General features: G+C 57.9%; 3 protein-coding genes across 9 annotated transcripts; 2 read left to right on the plus strand and 1 right to left on the minus strand.

The window, feature by feature from the left end:
* The first annotated feature begins 1,130 nt into the window (after nucleotides 1–1,130).
* PGP (phosphoglycolate phosphatase) lies at nucleotides 1,131–3,990 on the plus strand. Its single transcript, XM_007100063.2, has 2 exons — nucleotides 1,131–1,838; nucleotides 1,937–3,990. The coding sequence occupies exons 1-2, from the start codon at nucleotides 1,199–1,201 to the stop codon at nucleotides 2,260–2,262; spliced, it is 966 nt and encodes a 321-aa protein (XP_007100125.1). The 5' UTR covers nucleotides 1,131–1,198; the 3' UTR covers nucleotides 2,263–3,990.
* Nucleotides 3,991–5,059: 1,069 nt separating this feature from the next.
* BRICD5 (BRICHOS domain containing 5) lies at nucleotides 5,060–6,477 on the plus strand. 2 transcript variants are annotated; one of them, XM_028484174.2, is made up of 5 exons: nucleotides 5,060–5,371; nucleotides 5,579–5,734; nucleotides 5,809–5,910; nucleotides 6,125–6,278; nucleotides 6,383–6,477. In XM_028484174.2, the coding sequence occupies exons 1-5, from the start codon at nucleotides 5,237–5,239 to the stop codon at nucleotides 6,475–6,477; spliced, it is 642 nt and encodes a 213-aa protein (XP_028339975.1). In that variant the 5' UTR covers nucleotides 5,060–5,236. The 2 variants fall into 2 exon arrangements, with proteins under 2 accessions (XP_028339975.1, XP_028339974.1); XM_028484173.1 differs by lacking the exon at nucleotides 6,383–6,477 and having other exon boundaries at nucleotides 5,809–6,267.
* On the minus strand, nucleotides 6,442–10,542 carry MLST8 (MTOR associated protein, LST8 homolog). Of its 6 annotated transcripts, none has more exons than XM_007100064.2 (9): nucleotides 10,457–10,542; nucleotides 9,733–9,935; nucleotides 9,556–9,607; nucleotides 9,309–9,471; nucleotides 8,788–8,863; nucleotides 8,553–8,705; nucleotides 7,509–7,633; nucleotides 7,180–7,343; nucleotides 6,442–7,086 (listed from the first exon to the last, which is right to left on the minus strand). In XM_007100064.2, exons 2-9 carry the CDS (start codon nucleotides 9,859–9,861, stop codon nucleotides 6,968–6,970), a joined length of 981 nt encoding a protein of 326 aa, XP_007100126.1. In that variant the 5' UTR covers nucleotides 9,862–9,935; nucleotides 10,457–10,542; the 3' UTR covers nucleotides 6,442–6,967. The 6 variants fall into 6 exon arrangements, with proteins under 6 accessions (XP_007100126.1, XP_028339973.1, XP_054938451.1 ...); XM_028484172.2 differs by lacking the exon at nucleotides 10,457–10,542 and adding an exon at nucleotides 10,305–10,421; XM_055082476.1 differs by lacking the exon at nucleotides 10,457–10,542 and adding an exon at nucleotides 10,165–10,284 and having other exon boundaries at nucleotides 9,556–9,604.
* Nucleotides 10,543–14,844: the final 4,302 nt, after the last annotated feature.

Genomic DNA, 14,844 nt, shown 5'->3' on the forward strand with positions numbered 1-14,844 from the left:
AGGGGCTACTCTTCATTGCGATGCGTGGGCTTCTCATTGCGGTGGCTTCTCTTGTTGCAGAGCACAGGCTCTAGGCACGCAGGCTCCAGTAGCTGTGGCACGCGGGCTCTAGAGCGCAGGCTCAGTAGTTGTGGCGCACGGGCTTAGTTGCTCCGCGGCATGTGGGATCTTCCCGGACTAGGGCTCGAACCCGTGTCCCCTGCATTGGCAGGTGGATTCTTAACCACTGCGCCACCAGGGAAGTCCTGGGCTATGTTTACACATGCATAACAGGGATGTAAAAGTTCCATCAAGCTGCACACTTAAAATTTATGCACTTTACTGTATGTTACGCCTCCTTAAAAGTTAATAATACCTAATAATGATGATAATAGCGACCAATTGTTGAGTGCTGTGTTCTAGGCACTACTGCCCTTCTCTTAGACCCTAATGCCACTGTCTTGTAATTACTCGTCCACATGACCACCAAGGCACAAGGAAAGCGTTTTTGCGAACGACTGGAAATGAGAACGCGACGCTTGTTGGGAAGGAGCCTAGGGCTGGCTCTCAGGAATGGCCGTAGTCGGCACACGCGCAGACACTGTCCGGAGTGTGTCCACGGCGGAGGGCACAGCCCAGCGCCGCCCTGGCAAAGGTGCGGACGTGACTCCGGCCCAAAAGCAAACCGCTGCACGCCCCTCCTGCCGCGGTGCTGCGGGGAGCCCCGCCAGCAAGACCGGAGACAAGCCAGCCAATCAGCAGCCGGCTCGGCCGGTGTGGGGTTGGCGGGGGGAGGGTCACTGGATTAAGGGCCTCCGTCACCTAGGCTGACCAAGAGCCTCCAATGGGCGAGCTGCCCCGCAGCAGCCAATGAACAGCAGGCTTACGTCCTGCGCCGACTCTCCGGCTCCTCCGCCGAATTTCCTCAGCGAGCGTCCCACGCAGAATACCGGTTGGCTCCCTGCCAGCCAATCACCGGGGCGCCTAGGGCCTGACAGCCAATGGCCGCCTGCCTGCCCGCGCCGGACCGCGAAGGTTGGCGCTGCGCTCCTGCAGCCCGCGGGAGGCGGGGGCGGATTGGCGCAGGCGGTGTCCAATGGGCGGCAAGTGCGAGGCGCGTGGCCAATGAGTGCGCCGGGGGCGGGGCGGGTGCGGCGGCGGGCGGCTGCGAGGAAGAGCTGGCGGTCGGTGGTGGCGGCGGCGGCGGCGGCGGAGGGCCATGGCGGAGGTGGAGGCCGGCGGCGACGAGGGCCGTTGCGTGCGGCTGAATGCCGAGCGGGCCCAGGAGCTGCTGGCCGACGTGGACACGGTGCTGTTCGATTGCGACGGCGTGCTGTGGCGCGGTGAGACGGCGGTCCCCGGCGCGCCCGAGACCCTGACGGCGCTGCGGGCTCGCGGCAAGCGCCTCGGCTTCATCACCAACAACAGCAGCAAGACCCGCGAGGCCTACGCCGAGAAGCTGCGGCGCCTGGGCTTCGGCGGCCCGACGGGGCCTGGCGCCGGCAGCGAGGTCTTCGGCACGGCCTACTGCACCGCGCTTTACCTGCGCCAGCGCCTGACCGGTCCGCCGGCCCCCAAGGCCTACGTGCTGGGCAGCGTGGCCCTGGCCGCTGAGCTGGAGGCCGTGGGCGTCTCCTGCGTGGGCGTGGGGCCCGAGCCGCTGCAGGGCGACGGCCCCAGCGCCTGGCTGGATGAGCCCCTGGAGCCTGATGTGCGCGCCGTCGTGGTGGGCTTCGACCCGCACTTCAGCTACATGAAGCTCACGAAGGCCTTGCGCTACCTGCAGCAGCCCGGCTGCCTGCTCGTGGGCACCAACATGGACAACCGGCTCCCACTCGAGAACGGCCGCTTCATCGCGGGTCTGTGCGCCCCGGGGAGGGAGGCTGGAGGGCGAGCGACGGGTCCCTCCCGGCCTCTGACCCCCGGCACTCTCCTCCTCTCCTTCTCCGCCCCGCAGGTACCGGCTGTCTGGTCCGAGCCGTGGAGATGGCCGCGCAGCGCCAAGCCGACATCATAGGGAAGCCCAGCCGCTTCATCTTCGACTGCGTGTCCCAGGAATATAGCATCAACCCGGAGCGCACCATCATGGTGGGTGATCGCCTGGACACAGACATCCTCCTGGGCGTCACTTGTGGTCTGAAGACCATCCTGACCCTCACTGGGGTCTCCACTCTACGGGATGTGAAGAGTAATCAGGAAAGTGACTGCCTGTCTAAGAAGAAAATGGTCCCTGACTTTTATGTTGACAGCATAGCCGACCTTTTGCCTGCCCTTCAAGGTTAAAGATTTAGTGTCTTTAATCTCCAGAATAAAAAAAATTGAAAATCACCCAAATTAATAGGTGGGGCTTAAGCATCGCTCAGCTAGGTGGCTTCAAGTTTGCTTACTTGGAGTTAAGCAAAGGTACTAGTTGTTAACCTTGTAAGTAAATGTTTGGGGGGCGATTTTTATAAATGCTTATATTTTAAGATGCACTTTTAAGCTTGGAGGGCATTGTGGGCATTGTGGGGGTCCTGGCCCTTAGGTACCAATTGGTCTTGCTGTTGAGTTCAGCGTATGGATTCAGGTAACCTCGGGGCCTGCTAATGGGACTGAGGTGGGTCTAGGGGTGTCATGTATTTTATTGAAAATTTCAGGGATCTGGGGGAGGAGGGGCTGATTATTTTGACTGTTGTGAGAAACCCAGGGCCCCTTCTGTGTGGTCATCAGCAGAGGAGCCTACTGCTGCCTCAGCCCCTCACCTGCAGGTTGGGAGTGGAGGAAAGGGCTGGTCTCAGGTGGTGTGTCCCTGTCCATGGGGTGTGGGGTGCTGCCCTCACCACCACCCCACACTTCCTTAAAAACCACTCTGATGTTACAATTGAGTGTATGTTCCGTTTTAGATACCCAGGGCTGCAGTTCCTCATGCACGATTGTGCAGTTCTGTAAACTCAGCCTGGCTAAACTTCATCTTTTCCAAATGTGCATATAAACCCAGGTGACTTGGGCTGAGCATATTGTTTGCTGAGCGCCAGGAGGGTATGAATGCCTTCGTTGAACTCTGGGCTGCTGTGCAGGGAGCTCAGAGCAGCATTGGTACCAAAAGTTTTTTTTAACTTTTGAACAACTTTGTCAATTGGTGGAATTGAACCGTAAGCGTGTCGATTAATAGCTGTGCTCTGTCTTGTAGGGAAAATCCCACTGAAGAAGTCTCCGTGCCCCACAGCCAGCAGTATGGCCAAAGGCATGTGCTGGCTAAGGAATGCTTGTCACCCAAGGCTCCCTCTGGGTAGAGGAGGAAAGAGGTGTCCCTCAAAACAGGAAGTCCTTTTACAGAGCATCCAGTCTTTTCCTGTCTTGGTTGGGATGGGTGTCATATGTCAGTGGTCCATGAGGCCACCTATTTTGACCCTGGAGTCCCTTGTCAGTTGCCATCTGGAGGACTGGCAGGGTCCACTGGCTAGCCAAGGGTTTTTGGCAGGGGGGCGTGGCGTTTTCTGCCTGTTCCCTAAGTTGCTGACCTTTGAAAATAGTCCTGATAAGCAGACTCTTTGGCCGCACTTGTAGGGTAGGGCCTGGGAAGCTGTTCCTTTTGGCCGACTCCTTCCTGGTGCCTCGCCCTGAACCCAGTGGCATCTGCCCAGAGCCTGTGACTTTTCTCCTAGCCCCAGGGTCACAGTGCTCCTTCACTCTCGTAAGAGTGCTCAGAGCAATAAAGGGTGTCCTGAGCCTCCAGCTCCCCCCAGGCCTGGGTGTTTGGGGTTCGGACTCTGCCGTGGGCAACACGAGGGCAGCGGGCGCCTGTGAGGGTGGTGCTGACGTTGGCTCTGCGAGGTCGGCTCAAGGTGGGTCAGGATATTGAGCAGGCCTGTCAGGGCGTTGTCACCCACACCAGGAACACGCGGCAGGTGCAGCAGCCAGCAACACCTCCTTATTCTGCTGGGCGGTGGCCCGGGAGCCCTGTGCATCTTGTCTACACCCCATTGCACTGTGTGAACCCAAAGGTATATTAAACTCTCAAACCCCAGCTGACTCTGGTGTTCCTCGCTCTCGCCTGGACAGCAGCCTTCACACAGAGGGTCCAGCTGTCTCACCACAGCCGGGCAGTGGAGAGGGCAGCAGGGCCGGGTACACTCAGTACGAGGCCATTCTGGGATTCCAATTCGAGAGTTGGGACGCTGACCACAGCAACTCCACCCCACCTCAGGCCCACTGCAGAGAGTCAGGTTCTGAAGAATCAGGAGAAACAAGGCACAAAAAAAACCAGAGCATGAAAGGGCCATGGGGTGAAGCTGGTGAAGGAATGCACTTCCTGAAAGCTGCCAGTGCTGGGGCCACTAACTGTTGGGTTCCACAGCGTCAAGCAGCTAGAAATGCAAGGCACCAGTCAGAGAAAGCCACGCTGGGCAGGGCACGGGTCAGTGGACATGAGGCTGACCTAACCATCTTGGGGCGTGCAGGAGATTTCAGGAAGCTGCCGTCACCGCAGTGGAGCCTCCTGGAAGCCGTGCTGGTCTCAGGCAGGCACCTGGGGTGGGTGCCCTGTGTTGGTGGGGGCGGGAAGCAGCTGTGGTGCATGGGGAGGAAAGGGAAGTGGCACAGAGTCCCATGCCTGTCATTCATGAAACAGGCACTTGATGGTCTGCTGCGTGCCAGGCCCTGTACCCAGTCCTGGGAGTGTAGAGGTAACCCCAGAGACTAGAAACAGGCTTCTTTAGGAAAAATTAAATCTGCCCCCAACTAGACTCGCTATGTAAAGTCGGCCAGGCCTGAGCTGCCCTCTATGCCAGCCGCTGGGTCCTGACTTCCACGGTGGCCACGCTTTCATGCCCTCCCATGCCCATGCGCTCTCTGGTCTGCACAGGCCAGGTGTTGGGAGAGCCAGGCACAGTGACGAGCAGCCTCCCCAGGTGACCTGTCTCTGACCCGGATATCAGGTAGCTGGGCTGGGGAGGAGGCAGGGGGGTCAGGAGGGGAAGGGGCCAGGATGATTGTTTGACTCATCGGAGGTGTCCTGAGGTTTCCCGGGCTGCAGCAGACAATCAGCGCATTGTCACCAGGGCTGCATCATGGAGCAGGGGAGCTGCCGGGCCGAGAGCCCCGGGTCTGGACCTGTCGGGGTGAGTGCCTCCCACCACTTGGTGCCCTCTCCTTGGACAAAGACCCAGGGCCTGTCCTGCAGGGGCAGGAGAAGCGTCCACCTCCCATACCTCCTCAGCCCCTTCCTTCTCTGAGCCAGCCTGTTGCCTGGTCTCCACTCCAGGCCCCACTGACTGCAATGTGCCTCCACGTGAAGACCAAGCCCTGCCACGGCGGGTGGAGAGCTCCTGGCCTACTATTGCTGCTGCTGGCACTGGCCACCGGTGGGGCTGTGGCTGGAGGGCTTCTTGGCTTCGCTCACAGCCCTCTCAAGGTGAGGCCCCCTCAGGACCTGGGCAGGGCACAGACAGTGGGGAGGAGAAGGAGACCAGCATAGCTCACCTCTCCAGTGGAGCCAGGGCTCGGAGCAGACAGCAGGAGCACCAGAGGGGTGGCGGGGTTAGAAGCCTTGCAGCAGGGCTGGGGGAGTGTCGGGGGCTGCTCCAGCCTGGCCAGCTGAGCTCCTGCTTCCCACTCTTAGCCACTGCTGCAGACGCTCCGTCTGACCCTCCCGAGCCCCAGGGTGCCCCGGTCCAACCAAACCGAACAGGTGGACGTGGCCCAGAATGTGGCAACCATCAAGGTGACTCCAGCTCAGAGCAACCACAGCTGGGCAGTGCTGTTCGACGGGCAGAGCGTGAGTGGCCTGGGGAGGGGTGGGGGCGGGGGTGGATGTTCAGGTGGCCCTGCCTCACCTGCCTGCCTTCCCAGGGTTGTGTCTGTTACCGCCCCTCAGAGCACCGGGCCTGCTTCCTCCGCCTGATGGAACCCCGAGACCGCGAGACCCTGCAGCTGCTGGTGAACACCTCTTGGGTAAGGAGCCTCCGGCCAGGGGCCAGACAAAGGGTCCTGTGTGTGGCCTGGGCCCGGGGCAGGATGGGGCTCCAGTTTCAGGGGAACAGAAGCTCTATCTTCCTTTGGTTGAGGCTGCTGACAAGAGCCAGGGCAGGGCTGGCACGATGCCAGCATGTCCAGGGACACGTCGGCCCAACCCAGTCAGGGGCAGTGCGAGTGTCCTTCTCTGCAGCCCCAAGGGACTCACAGCACCAGCCAGGACACCCACTATGCCGAGGAGCTGCTGGCAGTGCTTGGGAGCCATGAGGTGGACCCTGCCCAGGTGGGGGCTTCCGTGCGGAACCTTTGTGCAAAGACCCCCATTTACTGGGCCCGACGAGCAGAGAGTGAGTTGGGGCAGGCTGTGCGGACGGGCCTGGGCTCCCGCAGGACTGTCGGTGGCGGGGTGGGGAAGGAGTCCTTTGGGGATCATGGAGGCCCCTCCCCCCAGGGCCCCAGAGGCAGCGGCTGATCTACCTATGCATCGACATCTGCTTCCCAAGCAACATCTGCATGTCTGTCTGCTTTTATTACCTCCCGGACTAAGCCCTTACAGCGCAGCCCCTCACGCCAGCCAGCTGGGTGGCGCGATCACCAGTCCATGGAGAGTAGCCGCTGGCGGGGCTAATAAACAACTCAACCTGGCCGTGATGGTGTCCTCTGTGGCCTCGGGACACGAAACAGTGGCAGGGAGGGGAAGGAGGAGGCACTGGCTTGGGGATGGGCACCAGCCTCGGATCCCCCTCAGCCGCTCTAGACCCTGTGGGTCCAGAATTTCTGAAGGGAATGCAAGCTGCCTAGGGTGGGCCTCCTGAGCCTCCTCACATCCATGTAAGCAACCGGGGCTGAGAGAGTCCCAGGGTGGACCAGCCTGGCCAGTCTAGTCTGGCCAGGGACCAGGGTAGGTCAGTCAGGTCCAGCAAGCCTAGGATGGTAGAGGCCAGCCCATGGGGTGTCACTCTGATCTGGGCAGCTGAACAGACACATCCAGCTGGTGCCACCTGGACAGCTGCCTGCAATCCCGAGGGGACACAGGTTAGCCCAGCACACTGTCGTTGAAGGCCAAGCAGACAACAGCTTTCTGGTGGCCGCCGTACTCTCTCTTGATCTCTCCCGTCTCCACGCACCAGAGCCGGGCCAGGTTGTCAGAGGAAGCTGCAGGGAGGGAGAGCATGGGTAGCAGCTCAGAGTGCAGCCCCAGGCCGGGCCAACGGGGACGGGGAGGCAGGGCAGGCGGGCGGGGCTCACCGGTCACTATGTACTGGGAGTCCCCTGAGAAGGCGCAGCCCCACATCCAGCCTCGGGACGACTCTCCAGGGTTGCTGCTCTTGATGCTCAGCTCCGTCATCAGGGAGAAGTTGGACGTCCTCCAAATCTTGCACGTCTGGTCGGCCGAGCAGGTGGCGAGGAGCCTGGGGGTGGGTGTGAGCGTGGCAGGGGTGTCATCAACAGCCACTCCCATCCTGTACCCCCTTGCCGTCCTCCAAGCAGGCCCAACGCTTTAGGCCTCCAGCCCCAGGCACACTGCCTCCCCGCAGCCATGCAAGGGGTCCCGGCCCCCCAGGCCCTGCACACACGTGGAGTCTGGGCTGAAGCGGCACTGCAGGGCGTAGCGGGTGTGTGCTGGGATCTTGGTCTTGGGGATGAGCTGTGTCACCTCGTCACCAATGCCCCCAGTCAGGTTCCAGACATAGCAGTTCCCCTGTAGAGTAGGAGGGAAGTCACGGGAGGCCCGGAGCCTCCGGTCTGACAGGTGGGGAAGGATGCCCTGGCGGCAAGACCTAGATCCAGGGGCTGCCATCCAACGTTGTGGCTGTGCACAAGGATCTGGGGGCAAGGGGACATGTGACAGGCACATCTGGCCCTGCCTGCAGGGAGCACCTGGGTGACCTGGCCCCAACCAAGGGCCATACCTGATGAGCTGAGGGCAGGAGGCCATGCCTGGCCTTCCTGAAGGATGCTGCTGGCCAACAAGAATGTGAAGAACAAGATGAGAGGAGGGCACCCAGATAGAGGGAACAGCAGGGCAAAGGCTTGGAAGTGGGCGGTCTGAGGATGTTGGGAACAACTGATTTGCTGAGACTGAATGGACGTTAAAGGAAGAAAATGAGGCTGGATAGGAGTCCAGGGGTCAAATCACAGTGTCCTGAGGCCCTGGTAAGGAACCTAGGACATCTTGCAGTTCACCCAGGGGAAGGATGCAGTCAGGCTGGTACTACTGAAGGATGTTCTGGTAGCAGAGGGAAAATGGGTTAGGGGCAGGGGGAGGTCACAGAGGAAGGAAGGAGGTCAGAGAGGCTGCAACTACTGTCGGGAGAGACAAGGGAAACTTGGACCAGGAGGAGACAAGGAGGAGAGAGGGAAACGGACAACTGGAAAGACTCTGGAGATGGAGGTGACTGGACTGCTGGGTGGGCTATGGCAGGTAGCGAGAGGCAGCATCAGGAGCGACACCCAGGTTTCTGGCTTTGGTGGCTGGGTCAACTGGAGCCCAGGACGGGGAAGCAGGACTGTGGGGGGAGGGGAGGGACCAGAGGGACATGTGGGGAATAAGCCCACCTTCAGGGAATAAGGGAGGTAAGGGCTGGGAGCCAAGCTGCACACCCGTCCCTGGGACTCACAGTGCTATTGACCGCGGCCATGTAGCTGGCATCAGGGTCGATGTGGGCCGATGTGATAGAGACCTCAGGCTCCGGGATCAGCTGCTCGTTGTGGTCAGTTTTCAAGTCCCAGATGTGGATGGCACCACTCTGGTCACCCACAATGAGTTCTGCCTGAGGTGCAGGGGAGGTGAGGTGGGGCAGGACCCCAGCCCGCCAAAGCCCCAGGGTGCCCAGCCCTGTGCTTCCCCCTCACCTGGTTGGGGTGCAGGCACACACAGTTAATGGGCGCATTCACCTGGAAGATCCGCTGACACTGCAGGTTCCGGGACCTTCGAGGTGGGGGACACACTCTGTCTATAGTGGATGCCATTGGTACTCCACTGAAAGGCCCTTTCCCTGGCCACTTATCTTGTCTCTCTATGATGGGAGCTGTCTCATAGGAAATACTTGAGAGGTTTGGCCCTCCCCAGGGGCGGCCTGAAGCCAATAACTGACCCAGAGGGGCATAAAGGGTGGCCCCTTGCCTTAAGGCGGGGCTCACTGTTTGATGCAGTTCATTCCAGAGCCACCTATTGGATCAGGCTGTGGCTCTGCTCATCTCTGTGGGTCTTCATCCCTGCCCTATCTTTCCTTACTTGCCCTCAATAAGTCACCTGCACAGAAAACCCCGTCTCAGCCTCTGCTTGGAGGGGACCTGACCTAAGACAGTCTCCCAGCCTGGCCCTCACCCCCACACACCCAGGCAGCAGACCCCTCCTGCCCAGTACCCCACACCTGAGGTCCCAGATGCGGGCGGTGCAGTCCTCCCCACCAGTGTACATCCAGCGGCCGTCCTCGTGGAAGCCCACAGACGCGATGTTCTTGTTGACCCCATCATAGCTGATGATGGGGTTGGGGTTATTGGAGTTGAGATCATACATGCGAATGTGCTGGTAACCTAGGGGCACAGGCCAAACTGAAGTGTGGCTGCGCCTAGATGGACCTATGAGAAATCAGGGGTTGGGGTCGAGGGTACAGGTACCTGCAGCAGCAATCATGCTGCGGTCAGGTGTGATCTCCAGCGCGTTCACCTGCTGGGTCTGTTAAGGAGGATGACAAACAGAGTCCATCCTTCCCACCGAAGGCCTTTGCCCAGACTGTTATCCCTACCAGGCATTCTGCCCAGCACCACCTGCCCCAACTCCACAGTGGAGGATACGGAGTCCTGGTGCTGCACCGTTCGCGTACAGATCCCGCTGTGGGCCTGCCAGAACCGCACCGTGTGGTCATAGCCTGCAGTGGCCAAGATGACGGGGTCACTGCCCACCGTACCTGGAGACGTGTTCATGGTGTGGCTGCTTGAAAGACTTGGATCTACACAGGGTCCTAGGTCTGACCGGCAGGGGTCAGAGATCAGAGCATCTGGAGAAGAGAGAGGAGTGCAGTGTTTAGGGAATACCCTCTATGTCCTAAACAGGTTACAACAGATTACTCGGTGCTAAAAAATAAAATCATCCCCATTTTCGATATGGGGAAACTGAGGCTCAGAGAGGTTCAGGGATATGCGTGACACCCGGCGAAGGACAGCGCCGAGCTCCAAGGCGCATGCTCCGTTCCCCGCCCCAAGAACCCTGCCGGAACGCCACCCTACCCGCGGCCGGCAGGGGGCAGTCACGTCCGGGGCGCCACTCCGCCGCAGGGCCGGGCTGCGCATGCACAGCGAGGCGGACAGGCCGGAGGGAAAAGCCCGAACATTACGGCTGCGCATGTGTAGCAGGCCGGTGGCTGGACCTGATGGGCGGGGGCGCTTTCTGGCTGGACCCTCGAGCTTCCCGGTGCTCCGTCGACCACCCTGACTCCGTCCCGCTAAGCCAGCTTCCCCCGGGCGCGGTCTCCCGGCCACTGAAAGCCGCTTCCTAGCCCTCGCCCCGCGGCCTCCGTACCTTACTTGCTGCTCTGCGTTCAGCCGCGGTCCAGGACGCCTAGCGGAGTCGGAGCAAGTCGATAGAGGCCGAGGCCGAGCGTAGAGTTATCGATGGGCCATTAGAGCGACAGCAAGGGGCGTAAGGAGAGCAGGGACGGGGGACGAGACTAGAGTTCTGGGGCAGGGGTTTCCTCAATACGGGCCTCTGCGGTATGGGGCGGCGCCGGTGGACGAAAGCAGCGACCCCAGCCTTCTCCCCACTCGGGCACCTCACCCTTCTGAGACCCATTCTCCAGGCCGCGTTGCACCATCCACTCCCTCCCATCCATCCCCTGATTCCCACGCGGGCCTAGGATTCCCAGGTAAATTACAGGACATCCAGTTGCATTTGAATTCAGATAAGCAACATGTTTTGTTTTGCTAAGTATAAGTATATCCCAAATACTGCATGAGATATACTTATACTAAAAAGTTCTTCGTTGCCTAGGTGAAATTCAAATGTAGCTAGTTGTCCTGTGGTTTTATTTGCTAGATCAGGCAACCCTACACTGGTCCCTTTCAGGACTGTCCAGCCAGGGTCTGACCCTCGGGTCCCCTCACTAATTCCAGTGACCCCTCAAAAACTGGGGTCCCTCTTGCCGCTTTTTCCATCCAGCCTTCCCACACTCTACACACGTGGCCTCATCCTCAAAAAAGAGAGTCCTTGAGACAGGCTCTCCCATGGTTTCTTCCCACCATGCTTATAAATGCAGCTGCACCCCCCCCTTCCTTCCTTGGGCTGCTTGATCAGGGCCATGTCCCCTGCCTATCCACCCAGGCCCTGGGTCCCGGGAACCTTCCTTCCTGTACCTTCCCCACCTCCCTTCTTTCCTTCCCCTCAGCATTTCAACACCATAAAACAACTCAAAACCCTTTTTCCAGCCTGCTCTCTTTCAAAGATCCGTTCTCACTTCTCACTCACTGCTTGACCCTCTGTCATGTCTTTTACTCCCAGCTCTCCAGTGAAAATTTCACGAGGTCCCTGGCCATCTCACATTGCCAAACCCGGTGGATACTTTTCCTTCTGCATCTCGCCACATCTGTCTGCACAGTGGCTGACAGCACTGCTCCTAGAAAACTCCCATGACCACCACCCAGCTTCTTGCCCTGCACTCAGTCTCTTTCTCTGCCTTACCCTAAAGGCTGGTGGCCTCCAGAGTTCCTGTCTCTACACTATCCCTGGGGGCTCTTGCCCACTCTTCAGGACTTTCAGTACCATCCCTGGTCCGGGGCCTTTCCACCCTGTCTCCAGCTCACATCCGGCTCCCTGTTTGACATTTTCCATTGAAGGCCCCATGGACACCACTTTCCACGGTCAAGACAGTTCATGATGGACCTGCCCCCAAAGGCTTCCCCTTCTGTGTGCAGTGCCCACCCATGTATGACAGTGAGGCAAGATGGGCCACCACTCCCTCTCCTGGAACAGCCTCCCCACACCCACTCCTGCCCCCTCCAGGCTGTCCCTCACATTACAGAGTGGTCTTCTAAAAACCTAAGTCTGACCCCTGTTAGAAGACTGCAGGGGTCCCCCGTTACCCTCCAGACTCCTGGGCCCAGCCGCTCCCAACCCTGCGGCTTCTCCTTCTCTCCGCTCCACAAGCCATGAGTGAACAACAGTCTCAGAATTCACTACACCCTCTCTTTGAATGCTTGCCCACACCTAGGATGCTTCACCTCTACCTCTTCAACTGCTGAACTCCTGTTTTTTTCAGGACTTTTCATAGCATTTTGAGAGCTTATTCTGTGTGGGGGGCTATACTGGGTGTTTTGTTTTAACTGAGGTGAAATTCACATTACATGAAAGTAACCATTTTTAACTGAACAATTCAGTGGCACTTAGTACCTTCACAGTTGTGCAAACACCACTTCTATCTAGTTCCAGAACATTTCCATCATCCCCAAAGAACCCCGTCTCCCCCACTGCCAGTTAAGCACTCACTTGCCATCCCCCCACCCCACCTCCCCTCAGCCCCTGGCAACCAGTAATCTGCTTTCTGTCTCTATGGATTTTCCTCTTCTGGACATTTCATATAAATGAAATCCTACAACAGGCCTTTTGTGTCTGGCTTTTTTCACTGGGCATAACATTTTCAAGGTTCATCCAGGTTGTAGCCTGTGTCAGTATTTCATTCCTTTTTATGGCTGAATAATATTCCATTGTGTGGATGGACCCCATTTTATTTATCCATTCATCTGTTCATTGATGGAAACTTGAGTTGTTTCCACTTCTTAGCTATTACAAATGAAATTTTTTGTACAAGTATCTCTTTGAGTACACGTTTTAATTTTTCTCGGGTATATACTAGGAGTGGAATTGCTGCATCATGTGGTAATTCCATGTTTAACTTTTCGAGGAACTGCCAAACTATTCTGAGCGTTTTACCCACATTCTGCATTGGGTCCTCGCAATAACCCTGCCAAGGAGGAACCACCCCCTATTTTGGAGGCAAGAAAACTGAGGCTCAGAGACGTAGAGTCATGTATCCAAAGGCATGTGACTAGAGCATGGCAGAACCCATCCTGCTGGGCTCATCCCTCCCCTGATCTCCGCCCCTTCTGGCTGAGGTGACTACTTCCCAGGCAACCCCTGCACCTCATACATCCTCTTCATCTTCCTTTCTACGTAGAGGAGCTCCCCAGGGCAGCTCCACCAGGCTCAGAGACAGCTCTGGGGAGTGGCAGATGGATATGTGTGCTTGGAAGCCTGGGAGAGGAAGAGCCCTGTGAACCCTAGCACCTGAAGGATGTCCAGAGCAGGATAAACCCTGAGAGCCTGAAAGCGGGAGAGAGAGGTGAGACCAAAGGAGGGCTGGAAGACTCAGCCAGATGTCTGTGGGGTATCTGTGGCCCAGGGGGGCAAGTCCTGAGCTGTCTGCCTTTTTGTGGGGACTCTGGGTGGAGGGCTGCACATGTCCCATGCCTATGGGTAACTGAGAGACCAGGCCAGGCTCCATGCCCAGCCTGAGCAGCCCCAGCATCTCTGCTGGGCAGGAAGGGGAGATAGGACCCATGGTTGTTGATCCCTTCTTATGTACCAAGCATCAGCTGAGCACTTTACAGAGGTGGCATCCTTGAGAAGATGGAAACCTTGGCAGCTATCATGCTTCATGCTCCCAGCAGCCCGTGAGGAGGGTACATTCGTCATCCCCATTTTATACTTAACGGGCTGGGCATCAGGGCTCCGGGGGGCTGGGAGGGGTACCAGGGAGCCCCTGAGCAGGCGCACAGCTGGTGGACAGGAGCAGGGGTTGCGCTGCTGCCAGGGGAAGGGGGAAGTTGCCATGCATCTGGGAAGGGGGCCAGCCCAGGCTGCAGTGAAGCAGCAACCAGCTCTACTCCAGGCTGAACCTCAGCAATTCTGCTGGCTCAGCCGCCCCTCTTCCTGGGATCGTCCTCGGAGGCCTGACTTCCTGGAGGCTGCCCAAGTCCCACGCCTCTGCATCCTCATACCCCCAGCCAGAGTGGATGGCCTGCTGTGCTGCCCCCATCCCCAGGCTGGGGCGACCCCAGGAATATTCACATCTCTGTTTCCAGATGGACCCTCCCATCAGCCTTGGACTGCAGGCAGAGCTGCTGACCCATTTTACAGATAAGGCAGCTGAGCGTAGGGAGCTTGTCCCAGGTTCACTGGGCTGGTGGGTAGTGGATCTAGAATTCCTGACTCCTCCTAGGGCGTTAGCCTCACTTACCAGGATGAATCTAGTAGACTCTGTATGGCTTTCTTCTCAGGTCTGTCCTCCAGAAGGTGGACCACACAGCAAGTTGCCCAAGCCTAGGTCTGAGGAGTGACTAAGGGCTACCTGTTTGTTGGGTAGAGTTGGAGCTGGAGCTGGAAGTGGGCAGAGAATGGAGTTGAGGTAGCTGGAGGCAGGGGCCAGTTCATTTCCCAGAGCTATGTGATAATCCGAAACTAGAACTTGGCCTTTCAGTTCATGATGAAGGTGTATTTGTCAAGGTAGGATGACAGAATATATTTTATTTAACACATTATTAGCATGATTTATAACATTTGACTAGTTAGACATTTGGTGTGTGGGCCTCTGTTTGTACTCTTGCCCCAGGACCTGAAAATGTTAGGCTTGGACCTGAAAATGTTAGGCTCAGGACAGAGTGGTTTGCCTTAGCCAGCCAAAACATGAAAGTAATGGTAAGGATAATAACTATCTTTTTTTGTTTTGTTTTGTTTTGTTTTGTAGTGTTTCCTGTGTGCTAGGCACACTGCTTGGCTCTGCAGACACGAAGATGAATAAAATGCAACTGCTACCCAGACAGCCCAGGTAGGGAGGCCCAAGAATATCACAATATCCATAGAAGCTATTTGCTGAGAACTTACTAAGTTCTGTGAGGTGCTTTATGGATAGCATCACA

This window comes from Physeter macrocephalus, unplaced genomic scaffold, assembly GCF_002837175.3.
Source record: "Physeter macrocephalus isolate SW-GA unplaced genomic scaffold, ASM283717v5 random_137, whole genome shotgun sequence".
Taxonomy (NCBI): Eukaryota; Metazoa; Chordata; class Mammalia; order Artiodactyla; family Physeteridae; genus Physeter; species Physeter macrocephalus.

Excerpts from the sequence above, each read along its gene's own strand:
- MLST8 (XM_007100064.2), bottom strand. The coding sequence starts at position 9,861 with ATGAACACGTCTCCAGGTACGGTGGGCAGTGACCCCGTCATCTTGGCC. Across the intron at positions 7,634-8,552 it reads TGGCCGCGGTCAATAGCACT|GGGAACTGCTATGTCTGGAA; the intron begins GTGAGTCCCAGG and ends CCTACTCTACAG. Across the intron at positions 7,344-7,508 it reads CGCTTCAGCCCAGACTCCAC|GCTCCTCGCCACCTGCTCGG; the intron begins GTGTGTGCAGGG and ends ACCCACCCCCAG.
- PGP (XM_007100063.2), top strand. The coding sequence starts at position 1,199 with ATGGCGGAGGTGGAGGCCGGCGGCGACGAGGGCCGTTGCGTGCGGCTG. Across the intron at positions 1,839-1,936 it reads GAACGGCCGCTTCATCGCGG|GTACCGGCTGTCTGGTCCGA; the intron begins GTCTGTGCGCCC and ends TCCGCCCCGCAG.
- BRICD5 (XM_028484173.1), top strand. The coding sequence starts at position 5,237 with ATGTGCCTCCACGTGAAGACCAAGCCCTGCCACGGCGGGTGGAGAGCT. Across the intron at positions 5,372-5,578 it reads TCGCTCACAGCCCTCTCAAG|CCACTGCTGCAGACGCTCCG; the intron begins GTGAGGCCCCCT and ends TCCCACTCTTAG. Across the intron at positions 5,735-5,808 it reads TGCTGTTCGACGGGCAGAGC|GGTTGTGTCTGTTACCGCCC; the intron begins GTGAGTGGCCTG and ends CTGCCTTCCCAG.